The following is an 18,160-nucleotide window of genomic DNA, read 5'->3' as shown; positions in this document are numbered from 1 at the left end:
GCCGACAAACTGACCTCCGTCTGCGAGTGTGTAGGACATCCGATTCGGGAAGAGATTCATATTAGCTCGGGTAAGCTGATGCCCATCTGCAAAAACCCTTTTCATCATAAATCCCTGCAGCTACACCACTTCTTGAATATTTTTTCTTAACACCGAGGACACGTATAGTCTTAATCTTTATTTTGCTTATGTCTAAAGGAATGCAACACTTCAATATCAAGTGTCATCTTGACAGATGTAGGAAATTAGGTGACAAGTTGTTCAAATGATCTGCCTTTATTGCTGTTACAATTTGAGCTTATTTTTCATATTCTGGCCTGGGGCCAAAAGCCTGGAGCTGGCTGCATCCTGTGTAGCCACCAGAGCAGGTAGAAGCTGGAGATCTCAGCAGGGCACATACAAGCTCGCACACCGCATGGTGACAGGCCAGTACCAGGGATGGAAAGATGTTAGTAGTTCTTTGGTCTGCACATAGAGCTCCCTGGGAGACGGCAGTTGAAGGGATGTGCCGGAGCACCTTTGCAGATGCTAAAGCTGGAGGAAGCACAAAAGGTCTGTGCTACCCTTCTGGGTCATGCAGAAGAGAGACATTCTCCCAGCGATCAATCCCTACAGCAGGGACGTCTCTGGCATAATTCAGCAAGGTTTTATCTTCCAGAAAGCCATCCCTTTGCTGTTACATTACCAACTGAGAACAATCAAACTTCCCTCGGTGCTCAAGAAACATTTTTTGAAGATCATTAGCTTTAACTTGGCTGAGCCATTTCCATTATTAACATATCTGAAAACCAGTTTCCACAGTGGTTTTAAATCTCAAACAAAAGCAGCAAGGAGGCCCCAGCCAAGTCTCCAGGGGTAGTTTGTACATGTTTGAAAGCCAATGGATTTCAGCAAACAAACCTGGCAACTGAGATGGTCCGTGAGTCTCACAGCTGTGGCTGGCAGGACTTGAGGCAGCTGGAGCTGAGATACACGAGTATCCTCTATCTTTTGGTCACTTTGTCCGAGTTCACACTGCTCTATTCCATTCTAGTTTCTTCACAGCAGAAGGATGGGCTAGTTCTCCCTCTGGTCCTAGAAGAGAAATCAGAGCACCTGAAATGCTAATACATGGCTGAGTGCAAGATCCAACTGAGGTTTCAAAAATCGTGTCAGAGATGTGCACCTTTCCTGAGCTGCTGTCTTGCATGTTATCTTCTCCCAGTTGTTTCCATCTTCCTCTAATACAAACTTCTTGCCTTCACTTGATCTTGACTCTCCTTTGTACTTGGCCATTTGACCTGCGGTTGGCTTGTTTGAGCAGTGAGAAGCTGATAATCTCTTTCCCTTGCAGAGCACCAGGGACTATTTGGCCATGTCTGTTCAGAGACTGGTTGGAGATATAAATCCTCAGATCGACAGTGCAGGAAGTGGGAGCAGAATTAGTCCATGGGAGAACCAGACTTTCCATATGGGCAAAAGCAGACAACGGTATGTCTCTGCAGTTTGTGGGGAGACTGGAAGATACAACAGCCCATCAAACTGTGGCGAGGCATCAATCAGCAACGCAAGTGTCGTGGTGCAGTTTGCCAAAACAGAAAGCTAATTTGTTTGCAAACCTGTCATTATATGAGAGGATGGTGCCACAGAGCCTGAAAAATCCGAACAACATTGTTGGAGAGTAACATACATTTACAAATGATCCTGCTCTTCAAAAGAGAGGATGGAAAGAGTCAGCGGCTGAAGTCACTCATATGCAATGACCAACCTGGACAGAGGCAAGTGGTCCCTGAGAGCTAAACCCCCAAAAGTGCTCCTCTCTTCTCCTTCTCCTCTCTACCTACAGAAAATACAGCTTTTCAACCCTTCCCTCAGAGGACAACCGATCCGCCGGTGGCTGTACAAAGTCCCAAGCCAGTTGGCAGGAGCAAGGTGGTGGGTTTCCAGCTGCTCTCCGTAGCTGTGCACTGTAGATTTCATAATGTGCTGGTTGTTGTACAAGGCAGACATCTGATAGCAAGGCTTTTGCAGTTCCAGGAAAGCAATTGGAGAGCCTGTAGGTAATGAAATAAAACATGCTCTGAAACAAGAAAATCCCTCGCTGTTCAGCAAAACTGGGAGTTGAGTTCTTTTCTTTTTCCACTTCCTTTTAAACCTGAAATCCTATCTGCAGTGTCATTCAAGCCACGTCAGGACTGGGAAAGCTTTGAGCCAGACACTTCAATGGTATAAATTGCCATAAACAATTACATCAGAGAAGATCTGGCTGCGTGTGCCGGCCCTGCTGCGTGGTGCAGATGTGCACCAGAAGACCAAAAGAGCTCTCAGGGCTGGTAAATCCTTTCACTCTGATGCAACAAGGTCAAAAGTCCTTTTGTTTGCTCTCCAGAAGGGTAAAGTGACAGAGCTGGGCTGGGGTGAAGATCTGAGAAGTTTTTTTGAGGAAACTCACTGTGCTTTTAAAGGGTAAAGCCACTCTCCAGCCCAACAAAGAATATTGGGTGAACTTGTGGCTCTTGGCTCCAGTGCCACCATCCCAGTTCCATCACTCCCCAGAGCAGCAGCAACATCTCACGCAGCATTGGATGGTTTCTTGAGGACAGCATCTTCCCCATCGTGTTCTTGTTTCTCTGTCATCTACAGGGTACAGTCCTGAAGTGGAAGGAGGACTTGCTGGCTGGGTTGAACCTTCTGCTCTGTGCTGGCAAGGTCACTCTAGAAACAGCCCGCTGTGCTCACAGCTGAGATGGGGCTGGTTTCTGGGCTCTGTAATGCCAGGGTGGGCAGGAGTTCATTCTCATCTGACACACTGCGCTATTACAAAGTTGTCCAAATGTCACTTATAGCAGAATTTATCCCAGAGTGGTTTTTTTGCTCTTTGTTCTTTTCTGTTTCCTGCCATTGGAAACACGATTCAAAGATTTTTCTCCAACAAAGCGCCTCGTTCTGCCATCGCTGAATCCAGCCATTCACTCCAAATACATAAGCAACAGCTGGCAGCACCACATCAGTTACATGGCATTCAGCTCCCTGAAGACACCGAGGCTGCTGAAGGGCAGTCCTGGAGTCGCTTCTGGTTTTAATCTCTGCTCTCCATGCAGGAATCTATGCTTTTTTTGATAATGTGCTGAGATGTTTTTTTCCTGGAAATGCTGTTTTTCGTGCCCAGGTCTGTGGGCTGTCTGTGGAGCTCTTACTTGAAAGAATTTTCTTAAACTCCCTCAGCTGGAGGGCGTGTTGTTACCCTCCAACTGAGCAATGGAAGGAGTGGGGAATACCGGACTCCGTGTGCAGCAGAGGGCTGTGACAGTGCCAGTGGTAACAGTAAGCTCTAGGAAACCCGTACTGCTACTCCTAATCTTGCCCTTGGATAGTATCAGTAGAGGCACAAAGTAGTAAATTGACTTGCCCGAGTCACAGCTACCTCTTCCTTGTGGGATAAGGGAACACAACAGGACATACTTTTTGTGCCCTACAGCCTGATCTTTCCAGTAGCTGCTACCTCAGCAGGGCCGGCTCCTGTACCGGAGCCCAGTTTCTATAGCTGAGGTTGCCTGAACTTGGCCATGATGTGTCATTGTGTGACAGCCTTGAAGTATCATTATGTATTTGGGTAAAGAAGGTATTTGTCTTGCATCAAAAATCAAAGGGGAATAAAGTTGCTCTGGAATGTAGTCAAACGTGCTTAAGCTCTTCGCTTTGAATAGGGCAGGAGCAAGGGTCAGGGTGAGTGCCTCTGCATATCTTTCCCCTTCCAGAAGCAATGTTGCCATCCTTGGGCGACTCTACTCTTAGCTGCAATCAGTTTCACCATCTTTTGCTTTAATAATCAGTGCATTGCTGTTGGCACTGTGTTCAGCCTCTTCTGCAGAAGTCTGACCATTCTGCTTTATGGAGAGGTACATGGATATTGCTGTTTGGAAGATTTTATGGTGTGGATTTCTTTCCTCTTCTCTGTTATTCTGGTATCTGTCACTCAGCCCACCAAATCCATTGAAACTTTTGGAGTGGACCACAGTTGCCTGTGAGCCCAGGGAATCCTGCAGGGAATCACAGGGCTCTCCCAATCCCCAGAGAACTGCTTCTTGCTGCAACCGAAGTTGCTTTCCTACAATGAAGGGGCCATTCACCCTTGCAGTGAGTCGGCCAGCCCTGCCTGGTCCCTCTGCTGCTTGGGAAGGCGCAGGCTGATCCCAGCTGGTCTTCATTTAGAGTTAATAGGAGTCAAAATGAGCCAGAATCTGAAATAAATCCCATTGACTTGGCACGGTTTCTTTCCTGACTCAGACGAAGGAGATGCACTTTTTATGCAGTTACTCCAAGATTTTCCTCCTTATTGCAAGAGAGGATTTCATTCCCCTCCTCTTCCACAGCCCCAGGACATCTGTGTCCCTCAAAAGGAAGATATTAACTCTTAGTGTTTGGGGGAGGAAAAAAGAAAAGACACATGTAGTGCTCGTTAGTGTAAATCAGGGTTATACCTCCCAAGTGCTCTGTCTGATCCTTTCTTCCCAGTTCTCAGCTTCCAGCACTGGCAAATTCTTTGAAGCATTTTGGTCTCATCATGTATGAAAGCTCCACAGCTCAATGAGGATGAGGGCTGGCATTTCCTACCCACTTTTTGCCTTTTGGTGGCACCTTTGTCTCCCGTGCTTCCTTCAAGATGAGGAAATAGAGGCAAAGCGGGAGCGGGGAAAAAGGAATTTTCCCTGAAAAAACAAATTGGTGGCAGTTCAGGGCTATCAGATGAAACCAGACCACCTCAGAGCACACAGCAGTGCTTTATACATGATTCTTTGCTGCTGTGACTGCTTAGAAAAAGCAAGTTAAATAGACCTCATCATCCACAAAACCAGAAGTGGTGTATTTTAGAGAAAGATCTGCAGGCAGATAAGAATTTGCAGTAAAGCAGAGAGTTTGGGACACAAGATTTTGGTTTGGATTCCTCATTTGAAACTGAGTAATTCAGCAAAAAGGAAAGTCATAGTGACACTAGCTGTAGTCTTTCCATCCTTTTATAGGATTTCCCCATCTTGGTTGTTCTTTGAATTCAGCAGGCTGGTTTGACCAGCACTCACCACTCGGGTTTCCACAGGCAGGGCAGGAGACCACTACTTCCCAGTGAAGCCCTCTGAACCCTACAGTACAATCAGGTCTTTCTTCTCGAGAACAGTTGAGTCTTTCTTCTTCCCCCATACTCATTCAGGAGCTGCTGCCCTGACTCCTCCCCTTCCAAACTACTGCTAGGCAGAATGATTATGAAATGTGTTTCTTATAAATCTGAAACATTTATGTCTTCAAATGCCCGGCCCCAATAATCCCACTAATTTCCTGAGTGCTTGTGAACTGTCCTCCATGGGGGGAGGCTTCTCTCGATCAAAGTTTATTAAGTAGATGTTCTCATATGGAGACATTGCTGAGCGGTAGGAAATTATATGGGGCTTTTTCATTTCCCTTTAAATGAGCTCGCTGGCTGGGCCCTGAACAATATGGACGTGGTCATCCTATGTTTCATGCTTCCTACATTTATTGCTGCTTTAGCTTTTCTGCCCTTTCTACGTCCAGTGCCTCAAACCGTCACCATTTGCTTTTTCACGCCACCGTCGATACTTTCTTTTCTTTACTCGGTAGCCGCATTCTCGCTTTTCTATTTCTTCCTGCCTCATTTCTGGTAGGGAGGAGCAACTTCAGGCCTTCACTCGATGACACCCCAGAACATTTGAAAACATGTTCCTGCTCCACAACAGTCTTGAGTCACCCTGAACCTGCGCAAGATAGGCTTTGGGAAGCTATTTTGTCGCTGTGTCCTGATCTTCCCTCCCTTGCCACGCTGTAAGTCTGCACAAAAAGTAGAAACATATCTACCTCTGAAGCGCCAAGAACCACAGGTCCTCTTGGGTCAAACCAGAAGCGCGAGTCGTGTCTCGGTAACCACTTCCCCAGATCTCTGCATGCAGCAGAGCATCATCGAACAAGGGAGAATTTGGGGTCTAGATTTTAACACTGTTGCTTGGCTCCATTGGAGCACACCTCTCTGAAGTTTATTCAGCTCTCTTATTTTGTTTTTCTGGATGTTGTTGTCATAACATAGATTTCAACTGTTGATGTCTTGAGAATTTATAGCCAGGCTGCAATAAACCTTACTGCTGTGCCCTACCAAAAGACGCAACTTTGCTGCCAAGGTCATCAGCAGCTGAAAGCATCTTTCTTCCTTATAAACTAATCAATTTGCATTGGAAAATAGACCATCCAGCTTTTCCCGTAGGGGGAATATCTACAGCCATATTAAAAAAATACTCGGTCTCACTGAAGCTGGCAATGAAATTTCGAACATGTCAGATCTAAGATCATAATTTTTTGCTTTACTGGGATATTTTGGCATACTTGAAGGTATGTGACTTTGCTGTCCTCTCTTCCTGGTCATAAATACAATCATCTTCTGAAGGTGCCAATATGCTTCCCTAGCAAAGAGTGCAGGATATAAAAAGGAATCACCATGTAAAAATAACCGCGCTCAGAGAAGAAGCTTGGAAAGAATATTTGTTTTCTCAGTGAACTAGTAACCCAAAGCATACAACAAAATGTTTACAAACCCTAAGAATAAAAGCATCGAGTGTTTAGTATTTTGGCACACTAACCAAACTGATTTGAATCCAGCAAAAAGAACTTGGAATTAATTATTCTTATGTATAGGCTTTTGTACATTTTCTGCCCTTCGTTGCTGTCTCTGTTAAAGAGAGAAGGAACTCTAGGAACTTCACATTGCTGTGGAAGAGGTGCCAAAAGTCGTACTTTGGAGATCCTGGATGAAGTTACAGTCTCACTAAACTTTATTTTTATCCTTTTATTTGTTTGTTTGTTTTCCCTTTTCCGGCCCTGATTTTTCCATCCCTGGATAGAGGAGTCAGAAAAAGGGAGAGAAAAGGAATCTGACCTTCTTAAAAGGCTACCAAAGTTGTTGCTGGGCTTGTTATTGTCCACGTAATGCATAGTATGTGACAGTGCAGTGATCCCAAGGAACTGTGCGAACCGCTGCGTATGTGCCCAGTGAACATCTGGGATGGCAACAAACAGCAACCACATCTGGAACACCACAAATAGAGATATCGCATATCTGGGAACACCGGACAAGAGTGGAACTGCCTCTAAATTCATCTGGGCAAAATTCCTGCGCAGTTGGAGAAAGCACATCCAGGAAAATCAGACATGTGGTAGGTTTCCCGCTCACCAGCAGAGCTCTGCTGGCCAAAGTCCTAGAAAGCATGCTGGTAAAGCACAGAAATATCCTTTCCTGATAGAGCTTACTCCATCTGAGGAGGTGACTCAGGCTGCAAGATCTAAGCCACGTATCTGCTGATGGTGTCACCAGCACAGTTTGACCCGTTTATTTATACCAGCAAAGCTTTTAGCTAGCAGATGAGCGCTAACAGCGCTGCAGGAGGCTCAAGGAACGTCTCCATAGTTTGCTGTGAGCGACAGCTATTCTCACTATCACTGATGAGCTGAAGATGCTTCCAATTTTTTTATTCACCAGCAAGGAAGAAAGAGCCACACCCCAGCTGGAGGACAACCCAGGGGAGCCTTCTGGAGTAGATGAACTTAATGAGGCCAGTGTGTCACAAGCGGAAAAGCTGGTACAGGGTATTTATTTGGGCTCATAACTGTCTTCAGACTCTGCTAATGGAGAAAGACAAGCTGAAGAGACCCAGAGAAAGCTGAGATGGTGTTTGAACATGACACAGTCTTCTGAAGCTCAAGTTTATTTTCATGAGCAGAGCTTGCAAAGTTGGGTTTATGTTTTGTTTTCTCCCTCTCCCACATGACTCTGACCCTGTATCTGTATTTCATGATTGCAGGTATGAGCATGACCTTGAATGCTGGCAGATTTTAGAAGCAGTGTGGAAATTCTTTTCTCGGATGGGAATATTTAAAGCCTGAACCTGTCTTCTCAAAAAGCAAAGCCATTTCCCAGTGCAGGGTAGAAACAAGTTTCAGTCATTGCTTCCATAGGAGATGTATCCAGGTGGGGGGATCCAGGCTGTACTTAACTCTTCTGGAGTAGCTGCGAGATCCTTATGATCTCCCCTGTGAAGGGGCTCAGTCTGCCCTTCACAAGGATAAAAGGGTATATCTCATCAATGAAGTGGTGTCTGTGGTTTGTACGGACACTGTAACACATCCTCACCTTGGGGATGAAACTCTAACTTGGAAGAGCTTGTTTCAGGAGCTGTTACAGAACTGCAATTCAGGAGCATATCTGAGCATGCAAAGTGATTCTCCTGGAGAAGATCAAGATCTTGACCATCAGTGCGGGCAGGAACAGATTTTGCTTGAAACTGGCCAGGTTGGATGAGGCTTTGAGCAGCCTGACCCAGCGGAAGGTGTCCCTGCTTATGGCAGGGGGGTTGGAAGTGGTCTTTAAGGTCCCTTCCATCCCAAACTATTCTGGGATTCTAGGATTCTGTGAGGAACTTGAGGGACTTGGTGCCATATCTGGTGGTAAGCTAGCTGCAGAGCTGCATGGGGATGGCCCGTTTCCAGACTGATGCTTTCATTGGTGAGGATTTCTCTGTTCTCCTGTCAAAAGTGTAAATCACATGGGTGATGCTGGAGGCTTGGCACCCACGATCCATCACGTATTGTGGCTGCTCAGCGTCTGTGGGAAAATAATTCCAAAAGTGCTCTCTTGGAAAGTGGCAGCAAAAAATAGCAAACAAAACTCCCGAGCAGTGTGGAAGAGACAATAGAAGAGGACTTGTGCTCCTCAGCAGGGACTTGTGCTTTGTGAAACTCTAATGGTGTTGGCAAGGTGGGCTCTTGAAATGTTTGACTTAGGTAAAACGGAGCTGTTCCCTTTGGGGCAGTGGAGAACTGGGACAATTCTTTAGGGTTATAAGAAGCCTGAATTGCTCCTTTGTGTTAAGAGCAGACATTTATGAGGCCCATGTTTCAGATCAGAGTGAAAACCCTCAGATAGGCGAGCTTTCTAGGTTGCTTTTGTTCAGCAGAGACCGATACTTTTCTGCAACATGAACTGTGGTGAAAATTATGCCGTCTTAACTGGGAGGTGGGAGAGCAGAGAGAGAGATGCAGATGCTGTTGCAAAGTTTATCACCACTGCCAAAAAGCATGAGTGATTTTCTGCAGTAATACTTTTGCTTCTTTCTGTCAAATCTAAAATACATCGTCTGCCTTGCAGCCAACAGGGCCAAACACTGAAAAAAATGAACTCCCTGGGCTCCCTAAGGAGGCTGTGCTATACTTAATTGCTCATCACAGCTAATTTCTGCTGTGTGCGTGCAAGGATGGGCGGCAGGTTCTGCTGCCTGTGAGGCACCTGTGCTCAGCGCTCTAAGTGGGACAGCGTCCCTGTTTCTCATTGCTGGGGCTCCCATCGGAAGTTTTGCATCCCGCTGTTTCTAGATGCCCGAACGTGTATATTGTGATTTCTGTGTGCTGTGTGTTGCAGTAATCATGGTATAGAAGGGAAGGTTTTTATGCTGTGAGTGGAAAGCTGTGCATTGCAGGTAAATAGAAAACAAAAGCACTGCCTGGTTTTGCAGGGTAGAAATAAGGAAAGTTGTTGTTGAGGCAATGGTTCCACTGACAGTATCCTAAAACCATATAAAAAGTATTGATATCTAATTCAGTGCCTTAGCTGATGATGAGAGATTCAACTCTGTAAAGCAGCGGGTGGCAGCTCTGTCTGCAGACCAGAGGAAACATTTTGTGGGGACCAGGATAAATGTGTTTTCAACATTTCATCCCTTGCTGTAGCAATGGCTGGGTAGTTACCATTTTTTCGGTTCGCTGGGTATTGTCTTCGAGCACTGCTGATATCCCCTTTTTGCATCCTTGAGGATAGATGGCCACATCAGATGTTGGTTTTCCGTCACCCTCTTGTCTTTGACGTGATCTGAAGATGCAGAAGATCATCTTTTAGCCACGTTGCCCTATAATCACCTGGGCACAGAGATCTTTTCACCTCTAAGCAGAGAGGCTTCCTTTTCCTCGGTGTCTTGGTGTAGCTCACGAGGAAACTCGGCCATACTCCAGCTGTAGTACTTGTGAATCATGGCCTTACCGGCATGACTTCCTAACTTCCTTGTTGGCTCCCATGGAAATAAGATAGGACAGGTGAGGATGCTGTCAAGGTTGAGCAAAGCAAGGAAGTGCCCTGGAGGTGGGTGGTCATGATGGGACTTTTTTGTTTTCCAATTCCAACAGGTTTTTTTTGCTCTCCTAGGGACCAGAAGGGAAGCCAGGAAAACAGGGGGAAAAGGGCAAGCCTGGCCAGAAGGTAGGAACATCTCCCGTTGATACTATCTCCTCCTCTGGATTTCTCTTCCTTTTCTCATTTTCAATATTCACCTGTAGAAGCAATTTTGTCCTGCGTTGACGTCGGTACTTCTGTTCTGCAGGGCAGCAAAGGCTACCAGGGACAGCTCGGCGAAACAGGATCTCCAGGGAAGGAGGGGCCAAAGGGGAACCAAGGCCCTAAAGGATCCCGAGGTACCCTAGGACCTATGGTGAGAAGAGCTCTGCAAATGGTTCAACACGACATGCAGAAACATGACTAGCAGTGGTGGGTGCAGGCCTGAATGAAGCAGCGAGCCCAGCAGAGGCTTCAGGGCTCAGAAAGTGAAATTATGTTAGATGGATTTAATTGACCAAAACAGCTTAAAGCTTGTTCTGAGCAGCATAGGAGAGACTCCGTGATGGTGGTTGTGTTGGTGCCCCGTGAACCCAGCTCACGTTGCATCGTGGCGGTTCTTCGCAGCTCCCCAGATGGGCTGAAATATTGGGGATTTTTCTCAAGCAGGGAGTGAGCTGATAAGCTATTTTTTGCTAAGATCTTTCCCTTTGAGACTGCACACTCATGGCAAGAGCTGCTTCCAAGTCAAACTGTGTTGTTGTAAGGAACTCTGCCTTGGACTTCTGCCTTGTTTCTACACCCACCCTTGATCTACTTATCTAAACCACTTGCAGCAGAAAGGAATATAGCATGGGAAAGGATTTGAGTTGGGGACTGAAGGTGAGGCTTTCTGAGAGAGCAATGTATGGCAGAAAGGGGAGAAAGTTAATTCCCTTTATGGACGTGAGACAAATACATTGGGACAGCAGCAGTAAGCAAAAAGTACCTCTTCACGCATTGCAGGCTGGTAAGGAAACTTCTTGCACTGTATTTGGAAGAACTGAATGCAAAAACAGGAGTTATTTATTAACTAGGAATCACAGTGATGTTTCAGAACAGTAGCAAATGAGTGATGGAGCAACAGTTCCGCTTATCATAGAGGTAAAAATTATAATGCGCTAAAAATTATGGCCTCCCCCTATGCCCTCCCTTCATATTCCTTGTCAAAGCCTCCATGGATTATTTCACAAAGAAGTAAAGTATTATCTGAGCAACGGTCTATTAGACTGAACATGTCTATGTCTTGTGGAAAGGGCTTTCTTCCACGCTAAATGGGATTAAAAGGAAAGCCTGCAATTCACTTTAATCTGATGATCTGATCTAAACTCTTTTGTTAATGCTGCTAAAGATGCACTAAACAGCTCTTGCAGTGTCCTCATCACAACCCAGAAAACTCCTTTCTTGGCCTCAGAACCTATGCCAAAAGGTTTCCTCCCGACAGTTTAGGATTAGGTCACACGTGAGAATGGTCTCACTGGTGGACTTCATAGCACAAAGCTAATTTGGGTATAAAGATATCCAGAAGGGCAGATGTAGAACATGTACCAGAAATGGGTTTATGGTATCAAATCTGAATGAGGTGGGAAACCTACCTCTATGGGCTCACAGAGATATAGACCAGACTCCTACCATCACTCTCCATAAGTAAGAAATTAAAGCCAGGCAAGAGCATTTTAGATGGCTGCAGCAAGGCCCACCAGTGGCCAGGAGAACTCCCATGTGGCGCTGAGCTTTGCTTTGCGTAGCCCAATGCATCCACTTGTCGTAGAGTAATACCCATGCGCTACTCTTACGATGCTTTCTGTGCGTGCCTCTCCAGGGTGCTCCGGGAAGGATGGGTGCTCAAGGGGAACCTGGCTTAAAGGGTTACCAGGTAAGGTTTTTATTTTCATTCTCCAGCTTTAGCTATTCTCAAATGCAACAGAACTGCTGCTCCAGGGTGCAAAATCATTCTTAAACTATGATTTGTTTCTGATCTTGAGTTCAGTTTAGTTCATTCTGTAGTCTCCGTTTGCACTGTGATGTCTTCTCCAGCTCCGCTTGGTTCACCTCTACCATGACCCTTGTGTTCCTCCAAAGCTGGGATGCACAACACAGGTTTTGTGACATCTGGCAGGAAATTTGGGAGGACCTTCAGTCAGACAAGTCTTCCCTGTCTTCTTACATGGTGTCTGCTCTCCACAGGGACATGCAGGACCACCAGGACCGATTGGACCACCAGGGCCAAAAGGGGAAAAGGTAAGGTCACGGAGTTTATCTGTCTTATCTTCTATTGGCATAGAAGCTGAGTTAATGTAGAGGTAACCGCCCTGCTGCCGTAATACCCACACATCTGAGCTCTCCTCCTCTACCGGCAACACAAGCAGAGGTGCCTCCTCCTTGGCACAGCCTCCTACACGACTCAAAGCAGTACTGGGACACCCATGCCTTGAGCACGTGCTCTCCAGACACCACGTGCCCTCGCGCGGGTGGTCGAGCCAGCCAGTATGCATTCTGAGAACACGTTTTTTCCTACATCCTCAGAAATTCTGCTCAATCCCTAAGCGTAAAGAAATCAGCCCAGTAGCTTTCTGTGATCAAGTCAGAATAACACCCTGCACGCACTAGCTGATCTTCAACAAGCTGCCCGTCTGTGCTTAAGTCAGCTGATATGGGTTGCAAGTGACGCAGAACTGGTCCCCTTTCCACTGCCCTCGCTCCAGTGTCCTCATCGTCTGCCACCCCCTTACCTCACTCATCTCGTTACCCTCGACGAGCCCCCTTGCTGCAGCTGACCTCAGTCCGAGCCCTCTTTCCAGGGCAGCTTTGCCCTTGTGTTTTTTCCCTTTTGCTGAGTCAGCACAACCATAACCAGTTCAGGCTGGAGAAGTGACTCACTCTTTAATGGTTTCCTGTCGGCGGAGCTGGCCGCTTCACGCTCCTAGGATGGCCCAGCTGGTGTTGGCTGTACTTGCAGTGCTGCTGGAACCCCTCACGTGCAGCAGTGATGCTCCCTCCCTTGGTGTAGGAAGGGAAGTGATGGGAATTGGGATTGGTCAGTCGTGGGGTCCCCACAAAAAGGAAAGATATCTGCTCGCCGTCACTGAGAGAGCTTTTGACTTTCCCTCTGCACACAGGTGTGATTGCAGCCGTACACATGCAAGCGGAAGCTTCATTGCTTATAAAAGGAGTTTGTGGTACAGAGACCCCAAGGCGGTCTTTGCTGGGGCTTTGAATGTGTCCTTCCAGCTCAAGCTCTGGGTCTCAGGACACCCTGATCGCGCTGCTCTCTGTGCTCTGCCCGGAGACTTCTGGTGCAGCAGTGAATCAGTGCTGGTGGCCGGGAGTCAGTGGGGCAGGGTGAGCTGTTTTGTTCCACTAAGACATTCACGTGCCTCAGAAACCTTGCTTTGGGGATGAACAGTGGTCATGCTGCTTTTTCTCTCATTTGCCACTGCTGAAACTCATCCGTGGTGCAGGGACAGCAGGTCATGTTCCTGCTGTTCCACATCTCCATCACTGCCTTGCTGAATTTGCTCTCTACCCCTGGCCTTTCTAACACAGCCCCATCCACTTCCCAGGCTTCGCCTCTTGCACTTCCAGACTTCAGCAGCGTTCATCCTCAGACGTATTATAAGGAGCCATGTGGGAAATGGCAAGTGTTAACCAAGCACAACCAGCCCAGAATAACACGAGAGCTCATGGCCAAGCACATTGTCCGTTGAAAGCCTTGCCAGAGGTTTCCCACAGTCCCTCTGTTGAAACTTGACCTTCCTGCCAATGATTTGCAAGTCACGGCTACGAAAAGCAAACTCAGCCATTGGCCTTAGAGCAGAAGGAGTAGCAGACGTGCAGATACGTCTCTCTGTTGTTTAAATTGCAGCTGTTGTTTTATTTTAAAACATTGCAAGTTGCTGTCTTTTTGAAATCTCCTATTGTTTCAGTAGTAAATGGTCCCCAAATTATTAATCTGAAGCGTTCAGTGAAGCGTTCTCCCCTTCACCAATAAAATGTTGTCCTGCAAATGAACACTTGAAGAGCATTCCCTCAGATGTATCGTGGATCTTGTGTTATCAGAAGAGAGCAATACTGATGATAAAATGAATTCTAATTGCAAGTGTCCAAATCAAAGCCTGACAGACGCCAAAGCATCTAATGCATCCTGCTGAGAACTGGCAGATCTGTTAATGACCGTTGGCAGCCAGATCTCCCTCAAGCTTTCCTGGAAGGTCGGCAGGTCTGCTGGCATCTACCTGGGGAGCAGCTCCACCTGAATGAAAGGAACACAGCACTGCACATTGAGCCTCCAGCACCATTTCCTGCTGCATCCAGGTGCTCCACAAAAGTCTTGCATCTAATTTTTGTTATCCACCATTCCTGCTTATCTCTTAAGAGTTGCCTGGATCCCAGCCTAAGGACAGACAGATTCCTTCCCTCCGGACATCTGTAACCTTGCACACCAGTGCAAACATGAAAATGGAAGCCTGAATCCGAGAAATGAAATGGAAATGAAAGTGGGACTGCGACTGCTCTGTGAGCTTTTAACAATGTGGCAAACTGAGCTGTGCTAAGAAGAAGGATATATAATGGTGGGGAACATCTTCCTTTTTCCAGAGAAGAAAGTGGCTTGGTGAGAGGCATTATTGTGGAATCCAGCTCCCTTGTGCCGTACCAGCCAGCTACTCTGCCGCATTTAATACATTTACAGCTCCTCAAAGAGGCCTTGCCTAGAGCAGACGCCTGCCTTTGGCAGCTGCTTAAAGCAGTCCAGATGGGATCCTTTTAAAAATTACAAACTGATGTATCTCACTTTGGGACAGGAGCCAACAACAACAAGCCTTCCCTTCTTCTCCATGCATTTTCCATTTGTATCCCAACATGTTTACTTTGCTGCCCTTTACTCTAACTTTTTTTCACTGCAACTTTCCGAAGTATTAGCACAGACCTTTCATCTCCCTCTTGAGCAGCTGAGGGATCAGGAAGTCCTGGAGGATCTCAGTCTCATAGTCCTCGAGCTGACCAGACTGCAGGATTTTCTCAATCAGAAGACAAAGGACAAGGTGGGAATTAGACTTAAAGGGACACAAAGCCACCACTGAGCTTTGGGGAGAAAGTCTGTAAGTCTTGATGCTCTTCAAGAGTCCCCAGAATTATGAGCATGTATTGAGTTCATCACGCTCGTCTCAGCTCCCAAATGGCAAGGTGTTCACATCCTGTTTGGGAAGAAGAAATCAGTGCCAAGACTTCTGCATAGTAACACGTATGCTGGGATTATTTTTTTTCCCTGAGACTTGAGAAATGGTGGCTTTGTTTCTTTCCTAGCCTACAGTCCTTCAATAGTGGCTAGAAAACAAACCAGTTGCCAGGTATTCTGCTGCTGACTTCAGCCAGCACGTTCAGTAGCGTTGGAAACTGTTGGCAGAGCCTGTTAGGCATTACTTTCCTCTCTCTCTACTCTGCCACCCAAACTTCTCCATCCATATTGCTCAGTGCTGTATTCTTAAGCCATCCTGGCACAGTTTCTCCCTATATATTTCTCCTACCATGATATCTCCCCAAAACCCCATGCTGGAGATCCCCACCCAGCACATGATCTCTTAAGAATGGTATAACCATAACCTGTCAGTATATATGAAATCCTGGCAGCACCATTGCAATGTGTCAGAGCAGCAGAGAAAGAAAATGCCACTGTCATCCAGCATGTAATGGAGAGGGATGCACTGAGCTCTTTGCTACCTGTTGAGGTTAACTGCAAGGGATTTTGCTAAATCTTGAGCCTCATTCTACCAAGCTGTAAATGTCAATACTGGTGCTCAGCCCATGAGAAACAAGGGTGGGTCGACGTCTCTCTCAGCAGTGGCAAAGTCCTAATTCCAAGCCATGACCTAGTTCCTACAGGAAAGAAGCTATTGACTCCGTTTTCTGAGGGTTTTTTTCAGTGAGGGTTGTTCACTGTGCCAGATGTGTTGCTACCAAACATCATACACAAGTGAAGCACCCAAAATGCCTTCTCCTAGAAGCAGGATCACTGAGAATTTGCCCAACCACCCTTACTCTCAGCAGCTGCAACTCAAACAGAAAATGAGATTGGCCCAGACAGAAAGTCAAAGATAGTCATAATTATACCAGAAAGGGCTGATGTGAGCACTGAGAATTACAGAAATCTGGGGAAAACTTGGCTGTACATAACTATGGAGGTTTGGATGTTCAGGGCTGTAGGAGCACCCCAAGCACAACAGGTCCATTATGCTATAATTCCCCGGACCTCCTCTCTGTGGTAGCTGCAACATCTAAGGAGCTCTGAGACACATTCATCCTAAGGAGCCAGAGTGCCAGAGACACAGTGATATGAAGTAGCCAAAAACTGGAGGGGCTGGAATGTTGCTGTCTTCTATGAGGAGCAAAGAAACAGCCATCTCCGAACTAGACTCCAGAGAAAATAGGACAACATGACCCTGAGTGACTTATATAACAGAATTAGAAAAGATAGCATCTGTGTTAAGTCTTGAGGGATCTCTATAGATGTTTTAGAGAGACCTCAGTTATTAATAAACCTAGTGATGTTATCTACCAGACAAACCATGAGCTTCTAGCTCTTGCTGTGGAACATCCCATCAACAAGTGATGCTGCTTACACAATGAGCATGTAAGGGGCTGATCATCTCATCTGATCAATTGTAAAACAAGCCCACAATGGTGCCACACAACCAGGGAGCCCATCCAGACCACTCTTGTTCACGGGACAGCCCAGGGAGCACTCAATGATGGTGAGGAAATGCTTGAGTTAAGAGCTCAATTTGACTGTTGGCAGTAAAATTCAAAGGCAGGTAATTATTTCTCATATTGTCATAACTACAAGCTTCTTGCTTCGTTTTGGGTATTGTTGAAAATAACCTTTTGCACCTGGTTCCTCCAGTTGGACGATTAGACCAACAGAAACAACCACCAATGAAACCAGGAGAGTAATGTGGACACAGTCAGTGTGCTCCAGGCTATGAAAGAAAGAAACAAACAAAAAATTGTTTAGACTTTCTTTGGATGAAAAGCTACTAAATTCAACAGAGGCTTTGCCTTAGGAGCTCTTCATACAAGGACTGGAGTTGGTCCGTACAGAATCGTCTGCTGTCTATATTAATACTAATATTTTTATTCACAGGGAGAACAAGGTGATGACGGGAAGGTAGAAGGCCCACAGGGACCACCTGGAGACAGAGTAAGATGTTGAATCCTTTCTCTAATCAATCCTGGCCCGATTTTTGTAGGTGGATTAGTTGGGTTGCTTCCTTCCTTGTAGAACATGCACAAGCCTTTGAGGTATTGCAGATGACAGATTATTTACACCTTAAGTCTTTGTTGTGTTGTTGTAGGGCCCTGTTGGTGACAGAGGTGATCGAGGGGAGCCTGGAGACCCTGGTTATCCTGTAAGTTTTATTCAGAATACATCATTCGGAAGTGTTTGTCTTGGGGAGGAGCTTCCAATCTGCATCAGCACACAGAAGGTCTACCCTTTGCCCAATAGTCACAATCCATAACCCACTGTTGTCCCTTGTCAACCGCTGTCTGTGGCTGTTTTTCAAACAAGCAATAATTCAGATATCTTTACCTGAAGTGGTACAAATTCTGCTGATGGCAAAAGTGGGTCCTGTAGGCCATGATCTCACAATGATGCGCACCTAGTACTGAACATTAGACTGAAAGAACGAGCGGGACCATCTCATCAGAGATATTTGTGCTTATCAAGGAAATACCCTGGGGAAGATGCATACAAAAGAGGTCATATCAATGCTGGGCAAAATTCAAGACTGATGTTCCCATCAGTAGATGTGGCTGTAGATTCTTTCATGGGAAGACCTCAGTTAGCTTGGAGATTTGGAAGCTTCCAAACTCTTAGCAGGATTTCTCTCAAAAGTACTATCAGGGTTATGAATTGCGCTCCTGATGCCCCCTTTGCAGGACATCTCCAGCTGATTGGTGTTGATCTGCAAAGGCTCTGTAGACCATGTCTTA

At 46.2% G+C, this 18,160-nt stretch overlaps 1 protein-coding gene across 5 annotated transcripts in view; it reads left to right on the top strand.

Moving 5' to 3' along the window:
- COL27A1 (collagen type XXVII alpha 1 chain) overlaps nucleotides 1-18,160 on the top strand; it is a 213,406-nt gene that overhangs the window by 176,595 nt on the left and 18,651 nt on the right. For all 5 annotated transcript variants that reach the window (XM_054084105.1, XM_054084104.1, XM_054084103.1 and 2 more), the window contains 6 exons: nucleotides 10,226-10,279; nucleotides 10,401-10,508; nucleotides 11,994-12,047; nucleotides 12,359-12,412; nucleotides 17,310-17,366; nucleotides 17,521-17,574. In XM_054084105.1, coding sequence (XP_053940080.1) covers nucleotides 10,226-10,279; nucleotides 10,401-10,508; nucleotides 11,994-12,047; nucleotides 12,359-12,412; nucleotides 17,310-17,366; nucleotides 17,521-17,574 — 381 coding nt within the window. The remainder of the gene's footprint in view (nucleotides 1-10,225; nucleotides 10,280-10,400; nucleotides 10,509-11,993; nucleotides 12,048-12,358; nucleotides 12,413-17,309; nucleotides 17,367-17,520; nucleotides 17,575-18,160) is intronic.

This window comes from Cuculus canorus, chromosome 19, assembly GCF_017976375.1.
Source record: "Cuculus canorus isolate bCucCan1 chromosome 19, bCucCan1.pri, whole genome shotgun sequence".
In the NCBI taxonomy this organism is placed as follows: domain Eukaryota; kingdom Metazoa; phylum Chordata; class Aves; order Cuculiformes; family Cuculidae; genus Cuculus; species Cuculus canorus.
This window is presented reverse-complemented; position numbering and strand designations above follow the sequence as displayed.